General features: G+C 38.3%; 1 protein-coding gene across 7 annotated transcripts in view; it reads left to right on the top strand.

The window, feature by feature from the left end:
* The window catches only part of VWA8 (von Willebrand factor A domain containing 8), a 369,572-nt gene that overhangs the window by 153,229 nt on the left and 196,691 nt on the right, over nucleotides 1-19,652 (top strand). For all 7 annotated transcript variants that reach the window (XM_067713438.1, XM_067713439.1, XM_067713440.1 and 4 more), the window contains exons 19-20: nucleotides 2,994-3,100; nucleotides 9,636-9,707. In XM_067713438.1, the coding sequence (XP_067569539.1) occupies nucleotides 2,994-3,100; nucleotides 9,636-9,707 (179 nt within the window). The remainder of the gene's footprint in view (nucleotides 1-2,993; nucleotides 3,101-9,635; nucleotides 9,708-19,652) is intronic.

The raw sequence follows: 19,652 nt of genomic DNA, 5'->3' as shown, positions 1-19,652 counted from the left end.
TTGATTTGTTTCTTTTTTAAGTGAAATAGTATTTATTAAGCATTTGTATTGTTTATTATTTTAATTTCAATTAAAAATGTTTTTGGTTTCTACCCATCTTGTTTTATGTATTGCGTTGAAAAAATGAATCTTTTATTTTAAAAAAAATGTTTCCAGATACCAGATATAGTTCCTCCCCCAAGAGTTGCAATTGACATGAATATATTAAAGGCTCAGAGAATTCCTACTGTAAATAAACATGTAATTTTGTTTTACCTTTTATTCCAAATGTATATTTCACCACAGGTTCTAGCAATCTGTTTTCTTTGCACAAGATTTACATTTTGGGGACTACCAGTGTCCTACATGTCATGTTTTGGAAACTGTTCTAGGTTGATGTAGACTAAACTGATATTCAGAGTCCCATTTCATGCCTTCTTCCTCCTTTCATTTCCACCCGTATTGTCTTCTGTGGTACTTTTCTTCTTGATAGCCATAAGTGTAATTTAGAGTTTTGGGGAAGTTTAGATCTTCCTGTAAAAGTACCCTATTCTTCATTTAAAGCACAATGAAAGGTTCTCTGTTTTTTGAGGGTAATTACCTGTCTTATCAAAATATCCAATGTGTGATCACTCTCTAAAGGGGAGACTTATTGTGGCTCTCTTTATAGATGTTTTTAATAGTCGGGGCTACATCGAGATAAGAATTTGATGTTAAGGAAATAGGTGACTCTTTTAGAGTAAAATTATAAATTCAACATACTGATGGATCTGGGTACAGATACGCAGAGCCAACTCAAAGAGACAGAGTAACTCTGGGATTTGGAGATTCAGAACATTACTTACTTGAATGGTTTAACGTATCCAAAGAAAGACTGCATCATTCAGACTATAGATTGTTTAGTCTTGGCAACAGGCCAGTGTTAGCAGTCCCCATCTAAGCCTTGCATAGGAGGTAAGGAGCCTAAGTTAAGCAACTTTTGATTCATCTGGTCCCATTCAGTTTTAATATCATCTCTGTTGTAGAGAATTCATGTAATTCATTCTCCTTGTTCAGAGGATAAGTTTCACCAAAAAACCTTCTGATGAGGATTTGGCTTTCCACGCAAGGCTCCGTCTATATAAAATGCTGATATGGCAACAAGTGTATCATATAGTCTCTATGAAATTTGCAGTTTTCACTGCAATGTAATATTGCAGTTCTGGTTTTATATATCAGAATTTATGTATAGATCAAAATATATGTCTTTAATGTTCTCCTGAGAGTTAGGTTTGCCCTCAGTCATAATGATAAAATCAAGTTTTGAGCCTACCAGACTGAAGGCCTTGACAAATGTACCAAAATAATGCCATCCTATGAGATTTCTCAGGAGATAGCTAGCCAGCTTTCTCCCAGGGAAGTACTAGCATCACCATTCTCTGAGTTCATTTCCCTTTTCTAGCCTGAAATTTTAGCAATAAACATTAGTTGAGTGAATTAAATCATCCTAAAGCACTAAATGTACTGAATAGATATCCTCCATAAACTAAACTGTAGATGGTATCAAATGCTGTTTGAACCTGAAATCACGTGTGTCATCTCAACATACAAGTATGCAGTAAATTCACTGACGCAATCCTGGTCTTTCCCTTTACAGTTTTATGTTGGGTCTATTTCAGAGACCTGAAAGTAGTCAATAAACAGTAAATTCTCAGCACAGCAGTTCATGCTTTCCTTCCCTATAGAACTTGTGAATAGAAGGAAAATGGCAAAGAAATATTGGAGGGAGAGGTCTACTGTGCTTTGGCAAACGTGTAGCACTCAGCAGTGATTAAACAGGGTGACAGTGTAATTATTTTTAGCTCAGAATTGTTCACGGTACTCCATAGATGCAAATGTTGCTTTCTCTCCTTGTCTTTCAAAATGTTTTAGCACAAAAACAGCAATTTTCTTATTTGAAATAGGAGGAAAAAAAGATGGGTCAGTTGCCTAAGGCATTGTAATTGTCTGTCTGCTTGCTCGGGTATTTCCACAGGATGGAATATTAGTTAGAGTCCACATTGCAGAAAGAATATCGGACTCTACTAAGTTCTGTTTTTAGCTCTACCCATACTAGCTGGGTGATTTTAAGCAAATTATTTAATTTATGTTCTTCTTAGCTTCCTCATAATTCTTGTCTTATTGTTAAGAGATTTCCATGAAATTATATGAGAAAACAGTGAGCTGAAGCTAAGGTCCTCAGTAAATGATAGCTTCTATTATGGTCAGTACTACTACAACAACTACCACTATTATGTTATTATTATTGACCTTGGAATATGTCAGGTAGTGAGCATGTGTATCTCCTTTCTGTAGGGAATACATGTGAGATATGTACCCTGACATAAATTTATTACTTAGTTCCCTGGCTTCAAGGAGCTCATATTCTATCCTAGACCAACTGTTTAAAGCAAATAGGGGACAATACAATAATGATTATCACAGAATAACTGTAGCACCTGTGGTGCATATTTGGAAGTACAGATCTCCTGGACCATTCCTAAAAATAGTAATTTGAGAGGTCTGGGGTCAGTTGGTTCATCTATATTTTTAGCTAGAGCTCTAGGGGACTCTCCTATGGGGTTTTTCAATGGGTGGGTCCTAAGAAAATTATATTCAAGGTACTTCAGAGCTTTCAAATGTATGTATTTTAGAGTTTCTGACCAAACAAGCTCATAAAGGTGGCTTGACTGAGTTCTGGGTTTTTTTTCCCCTTCTCTTTTTTATCTCTATGCTGTTTGCTACATATGTTGTTTTAAATAAAAGTTATTACATTTTGGAACATCTTAAGCCTTTTTGTAGAGATTTTAAGCTTTTTACGTAGTGCTATGATGTTTTATTACCACCTTCAAGCTTATTTCTTTTAGATGTTAGATGAAAATTCCTTGATGAGCCCACAAGGTATTAAAGATGCAGTACTCATTCTATTTGGGCTGGACTTGGCTTCTCTGAGGACAGTGCTACCAGTAATTCTCTGTCCTGTGTGAAATGTTTAGGTGAAGTCACATCTGGATCTCTGAGGATTGGAGCTGTTAGTGCACCGATCTATAATGCCCACGAGAAAATGAAAGTGCCTGATGTTCTGTTCTATGACAACATCCAGGTAAGAGCAGGACTTTGCATTCGTGGATATACCCCTCTTACATTGTGGTAATTAACCCCAATTCAAGTGAAACTGATGTTTATGTTTGTAATTTGCTCAGTTCAATTCAGATGATGCAGAATGAGGTGACAGTCAAAACATCTTTTATTAAGTCGTTGTAAAATTATAAACTCTTCCCAGAGTTACTTGAGAATTGGAAGAGTTGCTGCAATGATTAGAGTAATAAATTTTAAATGCAGACATAACTATACTTTAATAAATAAAATAAATATATTATTAAATGAAAAACAAAAGGCACTAATATTCATCTTCTCTTTTGCGTTCCTGTTAAATCATTTCAAGTAATTCAAAAAGGGATGTGTCCTATGCATTCTTTTCCTCACGTTTCTTTCCTTTTCCCAAAAATGCCTAGTATTTTTCTAGTCTTTACTTTTTCTTATCTTTTTTTAAGAAAGAAGGATAGATAATTTTCCACTTGTAAACTAACCAATAATTATGAGCTTCCACTAAGACACAGAAATAAGTGTGTACCCAGAAAGCTAATTTATAGATGTTCACTTTAATAAGAATTTTTTCCAGAGAAAATTACCCATAATATAAAAAGATTTTTTCTTTTCCAGATTTTCTGTGACGTTCTTATGTATTTATTTTATAATAAAAACCATACTTAAAATTTTCTCTAATATTTGGTCACTATTCTGCATGTAAATAATAATCCTACATTTACAAATTATGTTTGAAGAACTTCTACTTACCATTTTCACTATATTAAGGAATTAGAGAGTTAAAGTAAATTAAAGAATTTCTTTATCTGCCATTTCCCAATCCTATTTGTTGTTCAATGGGTAACAGAATGTATATCTCTACATTATGTTAACAATAAACGGTATCTCAGCAAATTCTTCTTTCTCAGGAAAAGTCTTGATTAAATGTTTTTGAAATCTGTCCAGATTATAATTATCTATGACATAGCAAAAGGCATAACCTGAATTTGTTTTATATTCTTCATTCTATGGGCCATTAACTAATATTGGTTTTATTTTTCTTCCAGAGCATTAATGCTCTTATACAAGCAGTGGACAAATGAACAGAAAATAAGGTTACTTATAAGACACAAAGGAATAAAGAATCTTGCCTGTCAAAGACAAAAACATGATGGCAAGGAAAATGTAATATTTTCAAGCATTTATGGTATCACACTCTGTTCATGTAGTAGAAAGGCATAAAGAAAAAAGAATCAGGGAGATGTCTCTGGTGGCACAGTGGTTAAGAATCCGCCTGCCAATGCAGGGGACACGGGTTCGATCTCTGGTCCGGGAAGATCCCACATGCTGCGGAGCAACTAAGCCCGTGCACCACAGCTACTGAGCCTGCACTCTAGAACCCGCAAACCACAACTACTGAAGCCCGTAGACTGAACACCTACAGTCCCTGCTTCACAACAAGAGAAGCCACCGCAATGAGAAGCCTGCACACCACAACTCAGAGTAGCCCCCGCACACAGCAACGAAGACCCAACGCAGCCATAAATAAATAAATAAATAAGAATCAGGAAACTTTGTCATAAGTGACAGTTTGAAAAACTCTATGGCAACAAAGGTTGAAAAGACTTCCCAGTGTATAAAAATGTAGGAAATTCAGTAGCAGGGAGGGCCATTGTACCCTTGAACACAGTGTCTGTTGCCATGGTGTTTGTGACATAGACGTTGAGGACCGCAGGGCTGCTGTGAACTTTACACAGTGGCCCTGAGGGATTTTCTGCAGCCTGTCTCCAAACGTACCTTCTCTTCATAAAGCATTATGAATTAACCATTAATGAAAAATTGTAGCTGTACCAATTCTAGGAATGGTGGCTTGATTAAATTTGCTTTTGTTGCATATATTATTATTGCATATTATTATTGTGTTTTATGTTGCACTTCACCTTTGAAACAGTGGTCTTCAGTGCCTCTTGAGTATTTGGTGCTTCTATGCCATCTTGTTCTATACCCTGTGGTCCCCTTGCCACACCGTGTTGTAATTGATTTTTTAAAACATGTTTTCCACACTACTAAGATAAAGCCTTGTTGTTGTTGTTTTCATTTTAATTTTGTGTCTCTAGCAAATAGCACAGTGCCTGGCACATAGTGACTGTTGAATAAATATGCGTTGAGTGAATTCCTGAAAGAAGGAAAAAGATTTTGAATGTTCATAATTAGGAGTATTATTTTATTATATCTGTCATGAAGGAATTATAGATCGGTGCCCTAACAGCTCCAGTCCTCAGAGATCCAGATGTGACTTCACCTAAACATTTCACACAGGACAGAGAATTACTGGTAGCACTGTCCTTAGAGAAACCAAGTCCAGCCCAAATAGAATGCAGTACTGCGTCTTTAATATCTTATGGGCTTATCAAGGAATTTTCATCTAACATCTAAAAGAAATAAGCTTGAAGGTGGTAATAAAACATCATAGCACTACGTAAAAAGCTTAAAAGCTCTACAAAAAGGCTTAAGATGTTCCAAAATGTAATAACTTTTATTTAAAACAACATATGTAGCAAACAGCATAGAGATAAAAAAGAGAAGGGGAAAAAAACCCCAGAACTCAGTCAAGCCACCTTAACACTTGCAGTAGTAAGGAGGAGAAATTGGAAGAAAGAGAGATTAATAGCTTCTTAAGCCTAATGAGCTTTAGATTTGAAAAACTTTTAAAAAATATCTACCATGTGTCAAGCCTTTCTTAATACAGTAATTAAAACACACACACACACACACACACACACACACACACACACACACACACACACACACACACACACACACACACACACACACACACACACACACACACACACACACACACACACACACACACACACACACAGTTCCAGGGCTCAAGTTGCCAGATTCTGTTACTATAGAGCGTGATGGAAGTACGCACAGGTTACCGTGGTAGCATTGATGAGGTGATGGTCCCAGATTGCAATTATCCTGGAAAATGAGTTCCCTAGGCAACGTGGAGAGAGAGTCTCAGGCAGAGACACTAGCATTTGCAGAGACGTGGCTATGTGAGAGTGTAGATTATTCAGGGAGCTACATCTAATTAATTGTCATGTCCAGAGCTGAGATTCAAATGGAAGAGTGACAAGAGATGAGGCTGATGAGTTAAAAGGTCAGATTATCTGGACCTTGCTAACTGAGGAATTTGGAAGCTATTCAGAAGTGAGGAAGCCGTTGAAAACTTGGAAGCACATTTCTACTTTTGTTAACTTTGCATTCATTCTTTAATGTTGTCTATGAGTTGGAACAAAGGCAGAGAGGGACTAGTTAGGAGGCTGTTTCGATAGTCCAGGTGAACCTTATGAAGGATCTGAACAAAGGCAGTGATAGTGGGGACAGAGTGGAGGGGACACATTGCAGGGCTATGTAGGAGGTAGGTAGAGTCAATGGAACTTTGTGTTGGATGAAAGTCAAAAAGGCTTCCTTACGGAGCACATAGTCTGCTGGAAAAGTAAGCAGAAGAGTGAAGAGAAAAAGATTCTACATTGTGCCCGTGATTGGAACACACAGTAGGAGAGTGATGGGGCATGAGACTGAGACTACATCAAAAAAATAAGGAGTGACCCTTGTTCTGAAGGTATTAGGAGTCATTTAAGGAATTTGGGGGGGAAAAAAGTGACATGATTGTGAACAGAGAAGTGACTGTCAGTACTGTGGAGAGCACGTTGACTCAAGGAGAGACTGAAGTCAGAGATGCCACATTGGCTGATAAAAATCTAGGCCAGACATGATAAAAACCTAGATGAAAGCTGTGGGGATGGAATAGAAATGGATAGATACAGTGGACTTTTAGGTGGCTGAATAGCTTAGACTTGGTGTTTAATTGACTTTTGATAAGGGCCAACTGAGATGGACAAGAAGATGATGATGATAGGCTCGGGTTGTAGAAGATGATGCTATTAATTGGGATAAGAAGTACAGGATAAAGAATGAAGCTGAGGAGAAAGGAATGAGTCAAGTTTTGGATGTGATGAGTTCGAGGAGACTGGGAAATAGCTAGCATAGTTCGATAGTTGCTCAGAAATACGGGGCTGGAGTCAAGAAGAAAAGTCTTGCTGTTGAAGATCAGTGTAAAGTTGGTGGTTGAAGCCATGGAGTGGATGAGAGGATTTAGGGAGAGCAGGGTCAGAAGTAACTAGTTGAGGGCTGATGTGTGGGTCCCCAACTCTGAACATAGCCCTCCCTCGCCCGGTGGGTGCCCACGTACAAGTAGGCAGAAACTACTCTGCCCTATACTGTGACCCCCCAGGAAAGCATGTAACAAGGTAGTGAAAGAGAACAAAAGAAGGAAGAAAATCAATATTTAAGGAACTGCTACCTAAAGAAGATACAAAAGACCACAGAGAGAAAGTGTTAGAGAGGTAAGAGGGAATCAGGAGAGAGAGACAACTGGGAGAGAAGACTTTTTTTTTTTTTTTTTTTGCGGTACGCGGGCTTCTCACTGTTGTGGCCTCTCCCATTGCGGAGCACAGGCTCCGGATGCGCAGGCTTAGCGGCCGTGGCTCACGGGCCTAGCCACTTGGTGGCACGTGGGATCTTCCCGGACCAGGGCACGAACCCGCATCCCCTGCATCGGCAGGCGAACTCTCAACCACTGCGCCACCAGGGAAGCCCAGAGAGAAGACTTTTAAGAAATTGTCTATGTACCAAGTGGGACAAGAGGTTAAGGAAAGAATTATTTAGGCCGTGACCTTAGCCTTAGCTAATGTTTGTTGACTTGAATAAGTTAGGTGCAATGAGGGCATGAAGTAGAAGGACATGAGAAAAAGTTAAGAAGACAACAAGTATAGTTTAGATTATTTTTCAGTGTTTACATTGCTTTTTTACCTGCTCTCTAGGTGCTTATTCCAACTTTCCTATCTGTTCTTCATGCATATTAGCCCAGGTATTTCTGGAAGAACTTAATGTTGTCTGGAAATTGGCACTGATTTTTCATCTTACTTAGAAGGACGAGGTCTACAGACCACATTATCACTAGAACCCAGATTAAAAGAATGTTCTAGGGACTTCCCTGGTGGTGCAATGGTTGAGAATCTGCCTGCCAATGCAGGGGACACGGGTTTGATCCCTGGTCCGGGAAGATCCCACGTGCTATGGAGCAACTAAGCCTGTGCGTCACAGCTGCTGAGGCCTGTGCACCTGGAGCCCGTGCTCCGTGGCAAGAGAAGCCACTGCAATGAGAAGCCCGTGCACGGCAACGAGGAGTAGTCCCCCGCTCACCGCAACTAGAGAAAGCCCGCACGCAGAGACGAAGACCCAACGCAGCCAAAAATAAATAAACAAATAAATAAGTAAATAAATTTATATTAAAAAAAAGAATGTTCCAGGGCTCCCCTTTAACTAGGATAACCATGTACCCTCCCTCATTTGCTTAAGATAGTCCCTGTTTACATTTGTTGTTCCAGCATATTAATAACACCTCTTTTTATTCTAAAAAGTATTCCAGAATGAACAAAATTGCTCACCCTACTTCAGACCTTGTTAAAACTCCAGTTCCATGGTTTATCTGCAAGCAGTTTTAAAAAATTAAAATTACCAAGATAAACGTTAAGGAATACTCATCTGTTCTTGAAGGAGGGAAAAAACTTTCTCAATTTTTCTAAAAAAGAAACTCTGAAGGGAAGCATTGCTTAATGTGGCAAGAAAAAGGAAAAGATTCTAGATGTCAAAAAATTCATAAGCCAAGTTAAAAAGAGAAAAGTGAGTGGCAAACTAGAAAAATATCTGCAGCATATGTGAGATAGAAAAGGTCAATTTGCCTTTTTTACAAATAGAGAACTACAGTAAGTACTTACGAGACCATTATTGTTTTGATACAGAAAACCAAGAGAAAGTAATAGGGACATTAACTGTTCTGGGATATAGTTCTCCCTTCAACTCCCGGATGAGCCTTTGTGACCTACTTATGACTGTCCTATTTTTCAAGATACAAAAGAGCAACGTAATTTCCTCTGTGCCTGTTGTGAACAGCTTTAATCTTGTTCTTTGACTGTGTTGTGTCATGATTTGAATTTAAAAATATGAAAGTGAATAATATACTTTTAATTCTAAAGCTATATGTACTTTGAAGGTAATGGTTAAGAAGAAGTCAATGTAAAATGTTCCATGGAAATCTCCAGTTATTTTAGAAAGCCTTTGTATATTTGCATTAGTGTTAATTTAAATATTATATTAAATTATAAGCCAACACTGCATAGTACAATAGCTGAAAGATATTTGAGTTGAATCATAAAAACTCTTTGAAATACGTATTGGTCAGTGGTTGAGTCTTGCTAAGGGGGACCATTTCAGGTTTTCAATATCAGTGACCAAGTTGGTTATATAACTTATTTATAACCACAGCATTACTTTTAATTTTTTTACATAATCAAATTGAGTATTGTCTATTATAATAGATGTTTTACTTTCCATGAAGATATCTTTATAGTTAACTTTCTTATTTCACCTTGATTTTGCAAAACACAATTAACCTCTAGTTGTTTTTCCTCTAGCACATGATAGTGATGGAAGATATGCTCAAAGACTTTCTTCTTGGAGAACACCTATTATTGGTTGGGAACCAGGTGAGTTATGGCTGGAACTCAGGTACTAATGAATAAATGATAGTAGCAGTTTAAAAGTAGTAAGTTTCTTTTCCTTGTTGGAGTACGTTTTTAGAAATGATTTTTTCCCCAGTTAAATGACTAGTTGAATTAAACAACAAGGGTCTTCTACCTTCTAAACCTTAGAATTACCTTATACGTATATGCTTTTCTTTCCCACGTCTGTCACCCTAGCCCAGCTCGTCATCACCTATCGCCTGGATTACAGCCGTGTTTTCCTAATATAGCTTCACCCCAACCTTACTTCCACTGTGATCTACTCTCCACTCTGCAGCCAGACTGATGCTTGTGAAAATAAAATCTAAGTCTCTTTTGTTTTGCTTAAATTTGCTCCCCATCGCCCTTAGGTGTAGGCTTGGCCCCCTCCTTTCTTGCATTTGGTGTTAGCTTGAGCCACTCAGAACTTCTTTCAGTTCTTTTTTTTTTTTGAGCACAGGCTCCGGACGCGCAGGCTCAGCAGCCATGGCTCTCGAGCCCAGCCGCTCCGCGGCATGTGGGATCTTCCCGGACCGGGGCATGAACCCGCGTCCCCTGCATCGGCAGGCGGACTCTCAACCACTGCGCCACCAGGGAAGCCCCCTCTTTCAGTTCTTATCTCCCCTCTGGTCCTTGGCGCATGCTCTTCTCTCTGCCTGGAGCACTCCCCATTCCCTTCCCACACCCGTTTTCTCTAACTCCGGGACATGTTCCCTTGTCCATAGCTTTTAGGTTTTCCTGCTTCTACATAACTTCCTTCCATCTCTCCATCATCACACTCATCATGTGTTACTGTATTTACATGTAGAATGACTGTCTTCCCAACTTGTCTATATGCCCGTCAAGGGCAGGGACCATGGTTCTCTTGCTCATCTCTGTGTCCTCAGTTCCTGGCACAGTGCTTGCTGCTACATAGTAGATATTGAATGTGTTTATGGATGGAGTGGATGGACATTTTATATCTAGAGGCTTCTGATAATTTTCCTCAATGAAATTAACAGACTCATAATGAACAGCACCTTTGGTTTCTTAAATTAGTTTGAAATTAAGGATAACAAGCTTTCAGAAGAAGTTTGGTCTTTTTGTTTTTTAACTTATTAAAACAATACATATTCTTTATTTAGTCCCTCAAACTTACAAAACAAATTTTTTTTAAAAAAAATAAAAAAGGGCCAATTGAGTGGTTTACTGGTTGAGTTCACAGGCTTGGATGTTAGCTGGCTAGAGGTCCAATTGCAACTCTTTCATAGATGGCTGTGACTTTGGGCAAATTGCTAATCTTACTAAGACTCAGTCTCCTGATATCTAACCTAGGAATGCAAATCACGTGCACGCTGTCGGGCTAATGTATGGGTCACATGAAATAACGCATGGAAAGCACTTCACACAGTCCCTGGCTCATGATAAGTGCTCAGTTAGAATTAAATCTGTGGGTCACTGTTGTTAAAAAGGACTTTAATACTGTTTTATTTTTTTCTGAACAAGAATTAAAGGGTGAGCAATAAAGTATTCATGGTCTTTTTTTTTTTTTTTAACAATTGTTTTAAGGTTGCTTATTGCTGATCCATGGTCGTTTTTCACTATTTAAAAAGTCCTGGTGAGTCTATGTACCAGAGTGGGAGGCTGAAGATCAGTTAACAGTCCAGTATTCAGTACTTGATATTGAAGCCCAGGAGGTCAAGTTCTCATCTGACTCTGAAAACTGATGACTCTCATCTCACTTTGCAAAATGATGGCTTCATAGCCCAGAGTACCTCACAAACTTTTTATAAGTCGTTAAACCCTGATATACTCAGTGTGTCTTTTTCAGGTCTTCTGTTGTTATTTGAATTGCCTGAGACACAGTCTGCTGGCATCTCAACAGCTGCAGACCAGAGAGTAGACCAAGAGAGTAGGCAAAGAAAGGACCAAGAATACACAGAGCTGGGGCTTGAGGAATAATTTTTGCTGAGGAGCAGGCTTTCAAAAGGAAGGCTCCTAGGGGTCAAGTTATGATGTTCAAGCAGCTTTGAAATATCCTAGATGATACTGATGTCCTTGGGGTTTAGTGGGTGGGATACAGAAGGAGTTTCCTGGTAAAGGCAGGGTTTACATTTGAGTTAGATAATAGAGTCAGGGTTTCACAAGAGTTGTCTAGGTTGAAAGGTTAAAGTTAGAGCCTAGCCAGTAACCAGAGAGAGGGAGAACATTCTAACCCCTGGGAGCTGGGGAGAGCTATACAGGATGAGGGCTGAGGTGGAGCAGAGGATTGCTTCTTCTTTATGATAAATTAAAAAGAGGCTATGAAAGTGCTTTGAAAGTACTCTAGAGTGCTATACAAATGTCGATGTGAAATCCAGTATGCTACCTCTAGTCTATTTCGAGTCCCAAAGACGAGAACAAGACACTAGGACAAAGGGCTAGGCATTGGGTAGAGCGAAGAGCAGCTCCCTCTCTACACATACATGGGGGAACCCCAGCATCCGGTGAGGGTGGGAGATCCCACTGGTTTTCAGGCTTGTGTAGAGTTGCCTAAGGAACCTCTGGGTAGAGCCTGCAAAAGATGCTCAGGAGGTGCAAGGCAGGAGGCAGGGGCTTCACACAAACGTTGTCTGTCAGTCAGTGCTGTCACAAACCCTGCCTGTCGTCAGCAGATCAGTGTCTTGCCTTCTTTTACCCCTAGTCTGACACCCTCCACTTTGGAGAAACAGAAAAATTGAAAAATGGAGATTGTATTCATTATAAATTTGCTACACTTAGCTGGCGTTTTTCATGGCAGAAAGCTTTTTTATCCTTTCATTATAAACCTCTAAGACACTGATGGTCTTAGATTTTATAAGTAATTTCTGCTACCTGTGTCCATGAAATTAGCTAGTGAAAAAGTCTAAGTCTTTTAGGCTATCATTTGATGTCTTCCATTGTCTCATCCCACTCCGCTTGCAGCCCTGTGTCTCATTTCTCCCCTGGAATTCATGTCCTCAGATAAACACTCTGTTTTCCAGATACCTTCTTATCAGTGTTATATTTTAGCCTTTGATTGTCACCAGCGTGCTCTCTTCTTTCTCCCATCTTTGCCTATTGAAATCCTTCCAATCTCAGAGGGCAGTATGGTGTCGTGGAAAAGCAGAAAGCTGGGAACCCAGAGATCTATCTTCCTGTGCAGATTTTTCAACTCTGTATGTCATATTGGATAGATTGCTAATCCTCCTTAAAGGGCTTTGTCTTTTTTCTTTTCTTTCTGTTTCTTATCTATAAAATGATAGGATTGGAATGGGTGTTTTCTAAGGTCCCCCTGGCTGTAATATTCCATAATATGCTTCTTTAATAAAGTCTTCCTGAACACTGCAGCCTGAAGGTTTGGCCTCATTCTCTGAACTCTTAGAGCACGTCATTTCTAGATTTCTTTTGACTTCTGTCACACTTATGCGTCCACCTGCCACCTCTCTACTGAAAAGAGAGAGCCCCTTGATAAGTCTTAGTTATTTTTGCAACCTCCCTGATGCCTTGCATACAATAGACATTCAACAAATATATTTTAGAGGACTGCCTAGAATAAATTTCTAATGAGTAGCCAAAATGATTTAGAAGTAATATGAATTTAAAATTTAGGCTTACTTGGTTTATTTTCAGGTGATTCTAAGACAAATTGACTAAATTTCTTATTCAGTAAATTTGCAACTGTTTGGTGAAGGAAACAGTGAATAAGACAGAATCTAGGGAGTAAGAGAAAATACTTAAGTGGCCCAGACAGCTGGGTATGATTATATTACTGATGGGATCTGATCAGAGACTGGCAGCATTATCACTAGGACAGAATAATGAAACACTAATTATTTCTAATAATAATTAAGTGCTAATTAGTATTTAGCTAATTAAATGAGATATAACTTTGCACATACTTACATTTACCAAGTCAGCGAGTGAAAATTGGATTTAAGGTGGCTGGTTAAAATCTAAATAGAGGGCTTCCCTGGTGGCGCAGTGGTTGAGGGTCCGCCTGCCGATGCAGGGGACACGGGTTCGTGCCCCGGTCCGGGAAGATCCCACATGCCGCGGAGCGGCTGGGCCCGTGAGCCATGGCTGCTGAGCCTGCGCGACCGGAACCTGTGCTCCGCAACGGGAGAGGCCACAACAGTGAGAGGCCCGTGTACTGCTAAAAAAAAAAAAAAAAAAAATCTAAATAGAAATTCTGAGTGCTTTAGCCAACTTCAGTTCCTTTCAAACTTGTTTTCAAAAACGAACATCTGTGTTAAGATATGAACAAGATTCTATGGTTAGACTTATATTTTTTCCCAGCTTTATTGAGGTAGAATTGACAAAAAAAAATGTATTTGAAGTGTACAACGTGATGATTTGATATAACCATACATTCTGAAAGGATTCCCCCCATCAAGTTAATTAATATATCCATCACCTCACATATTTACCTTTTTTGTGTGAGAACATTTAAGTTTTACTGTCTTAGCAAATTTCAATTATACAATACAGTGTTATCAACTGTAGGCACCATGTTATACTAATATATAATATATATTATGATATATATTACTAATATATATATTATATAACATATATATATATATATATATAAAACTAATATATCCTCAGACCTTATTCACCTTATAAGTGAAAGTTTGTACCCTTTTACTAACCTCTCCCTATTTCCTCCACTGCTCAGATCCTGGCAATCACTTTTCTACTTTGTCTCTATGAGTTCAACCTCTTTTTCTTTCTTTTTAAGATTCCACATATAAATGATACCATGCAGTATTCATCTTTCTCTATCTGGCTTATTTCACTTAGCATAAGGGTCATTACGGTTAGACGTTTGATTGCTTCCATTTGGTTGTATGAGGGGGAAGGAGCCACCTGTAGTATTTGCTAGCAAATGCAGAGCAAGTGCCCCACAGGGATGTGTTTTTCTAAGGACTGGTATGCAGTTATATGTTCTCTTTCCCTGTGCTTTCCTCTGAGTCCTGATCATCTAGGAGATATCTTTTTCAGGAGTGTGTACTTTTGCAGTCATAGTAACTCAGGTCCTCTGTCGATACCTTTGAAAACACCCTACTTTATTTATCAGTGGTATTTCAGTACCTTAATATCTTACACACCTTCTCATCTTCACCCTTTATCTGTCTTGTGAACCAAAACAATGAAAAAAGAAAAAGACCAGGAAGTGAAGCTACAGCTGGTAAGTTAAGGTCTACTGATGCTCAGCTGTCCCCGGGTAGTGTCACTGGTGTTTTCCCTCAAATGAAAAGTGACAACCATCTGGAAAACACCTATTTCAATTACATGATTTAGTTTGAAACTAAGTAAACCATTTGTAGCAATTGATCAGGCTCCTTTTCTCTTTCTAAAACATTATATGATGACTACTCAAAAAAAAAACCCCAAAACAAAAAAACAAGTCAGTTAGAATTGAAGCTTTGGGGATTAAATATTGGCAGAGAAGCCAGTAGTGGGTTGCTATAATTATACAATAAAGTGTAATGAATGCTGTTAATACAAACTGTCTATAGATTGATACAGTTTACCCATCCTTCTGTTTGCAAACTAAAAACTGGCTGAAGTTCATGAAAGAAACTTTTCAATAGGCAAAGTTGTCAATTTAGAGATGTTTTGAAAGATTGCTGTTACCAGTAGCAACTTTTACAATGAGGAAATAAAAGGGAGTAAGTGTTGATTTTGAGGTATCTCAAGGTTTATTATCTTTATTGAGCCAAATCCCATCTTTTCTTTCCATGTCATACTATCTTTTCTAAGAATCTTTGACGTTAGACAAGGTTTCATAACAGTTGGGAAGCTAAAAACAAGTCTATAAAATCACCTACCATAGCAAAATAAAGTAGGCCACATCTTCTTTTGGTGAAATAAAATTATTTCGTTTAATCTTTCCGATTTTCTTTGTGGGATGTTACGGCACAGCACATCGACCCTCCAGTAAATGAAGCAGAATTGCTGCCTGTCAGCCAAAAGGGATAGGGTGCCCTGAAATTACACGTTTGATGCTCCCTAAGTATACAATGCTTCATGTCCTAGAACCACTTTAGTATGCTGCTACATGCGTTATATTCTACTTACTGTAATTATAACATCACATGTACCTTTCATACAATTAGGAGTTTCATGCTGGCATTTTAAAAGAATCGTAGCATGCCTTTCTATTTATTTCAGCTTTACTGACAGGGAAAAAAGAGAAATGGCTATTTACTTTCAAGCCAGTAATGCTTTTTTTTGTCACAACTCTACTCAAGAATAAGCTTTCTTCCTCCCCATATCTTATTTTCTTTTGATTTGCAGAGCTATATTCTATTTGATATACAAAGTATTTGTTGTGAATATTTTGGGTTATAGATTGAGCTTATAGGTGCATAATGTTTTTATTGTTTAAAAACTTCTTAAGAGGGCTTCCCCGGTGGCGCAGTGGTTGAGAGTCCGCCTGCCGATGCAGGGGACACGGGTTCGTGCCCCGGTCCGGGAAGATCCCGCATGCTGCGGAGCGGCTGGGCCCGTGAGCCATGGCCGCTGAGCCTGCGCGTGCAGAGCCTGTGCTCCGCAACGGGAGAGGCCACAGCAGTGGGAGGCCCTCGTACCGCAAAAAAAAAAAAAAAAAAAAAAACCCTTAAGAATAAACTTCTGTTTCTGAATAAGAATACTTAAGTTTTGAGAGGTTGAAGGAAGAAATACTTTAGTAATGTGGCGTTCTAAAATGCTCAGGTACCCCCCTTACGTAAGAATTATTTTTAAAATATATAGTATTTGTTTTAAGAAATGAAAATTTAATCATCTGTATATAATGTTTCCTGATTTCTGATGTTAGACAAATTGCAAAGCAAGTCATCAAAATTTAATTTATATTTAATGAGGCAAAACTAATAATTCACAATTACTTCTACATGAATATAGTCCAATAATTTGCCAGATTTGTCAACCTTTTGGTTTTTTTTTCCATTTTAAGCGAGTCCTTTGTATCATTTTGCCGGATAATAGCACTCTGGTGAAATATTTGTACTTAAGCTGTCCTTGTATTCCACAGTCCATATTTTTTACCTTTACCAAAATTCTAATATATTTTGTCTTCCTTAAAAAATAAAGAGTCAGCTCTGGCTGATTTTCATAGGGGAGGCCTTCTCTGTCTGACTTTCATGTGCTTTATATTTCTAGAGTACTGATGCTTTAGGTACTCTTTCCAGTTCCATGGCACTTTCTGCTCTATCAGCAGTGAGATAAATCTTAGAAAGCAACTCTTAATTTTATGAATATTTTCCTGCTAAAAGTTGAAAGTGGCTCCCCCTTGCCTATCAGATAAAATCTCTTTCATAGGGAAACACTCAAAACAACCTATGACCTGGTTCCAAACTTCTTGTATAGTTCTAGTTCTTCCAGATCAGAGTTTCTTAGCCTCCCTAAGTGTACTATGCCCTTTTGTTCTCCCAGCCTTTTTTTTTTTTTTTTTTTTTTTTTTGCGGTACGCGGGCCTCTCACTGTTGTGGCCTCTCCCGTTGCGGAGCACAGGCTGCGGACGCACAGGCTCAGCGGCCATGGCTCACGGGCCCAGCTGCTCCGCGGCATGTGGGATCTTCCCAGACCGGGGCACGAACCCGTGTCCCCTGCATCGGCAGGCGGACTCTCAACCACTGCGCCACCAGGGAAGCCCTCTCCCAGCCATTTTTCATATTGTTTGTTTCATGTGGTGCTTCTTCCCCTCATCTTTGCCTATGAAAATCCTACAGTTTTCAAGAGCTCGGATTTTTTTCCTCTATGAAGCCTGTCTTAGACACCCCCAAATAGAAATAATCTTGTTTTCCTCTGAACGTTTATAGTATTTTATCACTATCTAATTCATCTTTCTCTTAAGGTTGTTGTGATTTTTTAATTTCATCTATAATTGAATTACAAATTTCTTATGAGCAAGGATTAAAAATAGTAATAATTGTTATGTTTTACAATTTCCAATATACTTTTAAAAATCATTTCATTTAGTTCTACAGCAATGCTTTGGGATAAATATTTTTATTTTCCATACTTCACAAATAAGCAGACTGAAACTCGAGGTTAAAATATTTGCTCAAGATCACATAGCTAGTTAATGATTGAGTTAGGACTCAGATCTCCAAAGCTCATGCACTTTTTTCACCATACCACACTAACTCTCATACTAGTAATACAACAACAACAATAATAGTGTATAATAGCTCACTTATGTTGAGTGCTTATAATAGGCCAGGAACTATGCTTTACATACAGAGTACAGGGCATTTTAAAATTTTCTATTATGAAATTTTTTAATATGTTCTATAAAAAGTAGGGTATATAATGAACTCCTTTGTACCCATAACTTAGTTTCAACAATTATCAGCATTTTGTTCATCTTGTTTTATCTGTATTGAACATACTATCTATATGTTATCTTTTAATACATCATTCTTTTACATAATGCATTTTTCTTACAGTAGCTCAGTTTTTATCTCTGATATGATCACAATCCCATTATTACTCCTAACAAGTTAATAATAACCCCTTAATATACTCTGATACCCTGTTTTCCTCCGTTATCTCCAAAGTGTCATTTTACAGTTGGTTTGTGTCAGTCAGCATACAGACAAAGCATGATCACTGCACGTAGTTGATGTACCTCCTGAGTCCCTTTGAAAGTTGAAAGATACATTCTCCTGTTCTCTTTATCCTTAGAGGTATTGACCCACTTTCATGAATATAAACATTTTATCAGAATTATACCAATATCAATGAACTTCCAACGAGGAAGTATCTTCTGAAGTAAATTTCATTAAGCCAATTTAACTTCTTGATTAATTTACATAATGAAATTAAACCATATTCATTTCTTCCAGGCTAGAAATTTCTTTTTTTTTTTTTTAACAAATTTATTTTATTTTTGGCTGCGTTGGGTCTTCGTTGCTGCGTGAGGGCTTTTCTCTAGTTGCGGTGAGCAGGGGCTACTCTATGTTGCAGTGCGCGGGCTCTAGGCGCATGGGCTTCAGTAGTTGTGGCACAGGGGCTCAGTAGTTGTGGCTCGTGGGCCCTAGAGCGCAGGCTCAGTAGTTGTGGCGCACGGGCTTAGTTGCTATGCGGCATGTGGGATCTTTCTGGACCAGGGCCTGAACCCGTGTCCCCTGCATTGGCAGGTGGATTCTTAACCACTGCGCCACCAGGGAAGACCTAGAAATTTCTTTCTGAATTTCTTCCCAGCCTTTTTTTCCTGAATTTTCATAGCATTTAATTTTGAAATCTTCTATACACTATGAAAATCGGTAAACATACATTTAATACTCACTAAGGAGGACTCTATACACATTGTTATTACATAATTCTATATAATCCTTTGTATCTCATACCATCTATTAATTAGAGGCTTGTAATTAATGGACTTAGTTTTCTCCTGGTATAGGCTTAGTAAATGTTTGTTGAATTATTTAGTATTGAGATGCTGTGAATATTTTATTGCCAAAATTAAAGAATGTGTGAATTTTGTTAATTAATCATTTGAACTGAGCCCTGGCGGATTGCTAATGTGTCACATCAGAAATATACCATGTTGCTATGCCAGAATAATTATCTAATATCTGTAGAGGGGCTGAACAGTGTGTCCAGAAATTTTCCCGCCTGTGTCCCCAGCAAGTAGTGGCAGCAGGGAATTTGATAACTAAATGTGCCCTGTTTCTAGTAGCTACAGCGGCCTAGGAGTCCTAAGGCTATGAAATATTTGGTTTCATCAAATATAATGACACTCATCTTTATTTTATATTACATTATTTGTATCCTTTCTCAAACCTCTTGCTATGAAGTTGCCTGAATTGCAATATGGAAGTTCTTTGCCATGCTGCACATTCTCTCTAACATTCAGTTTATCTGTCCAGTGTTTCTTAGTGAATATTTTTCTTGCCTTTGTTCTGAATTTGTGTATTACTTTTGTAGACACACTGATTT

Source organism: Pseudorca crassidens, chromosome 18, assembly GCF_039906515.1.
Source record: "Pseudorca crassidens isolate mPseCra1 chromosome 18, mPseCra1.hap1, whole genome shotgun sequence".
In the NCBI taxonomy this organism is placed as follows: domain Eukaryota; kingdom Metazoa; phylum Chordata; class Mammalia; order Artiodactyla; family Delphinidae; genus Pseudorca; species Pseudorca crassidens.
Note: the sequence above shows the minus strand (reverse complement) of the source record. Positions and strands in the feature narration are given on the sequence as shown.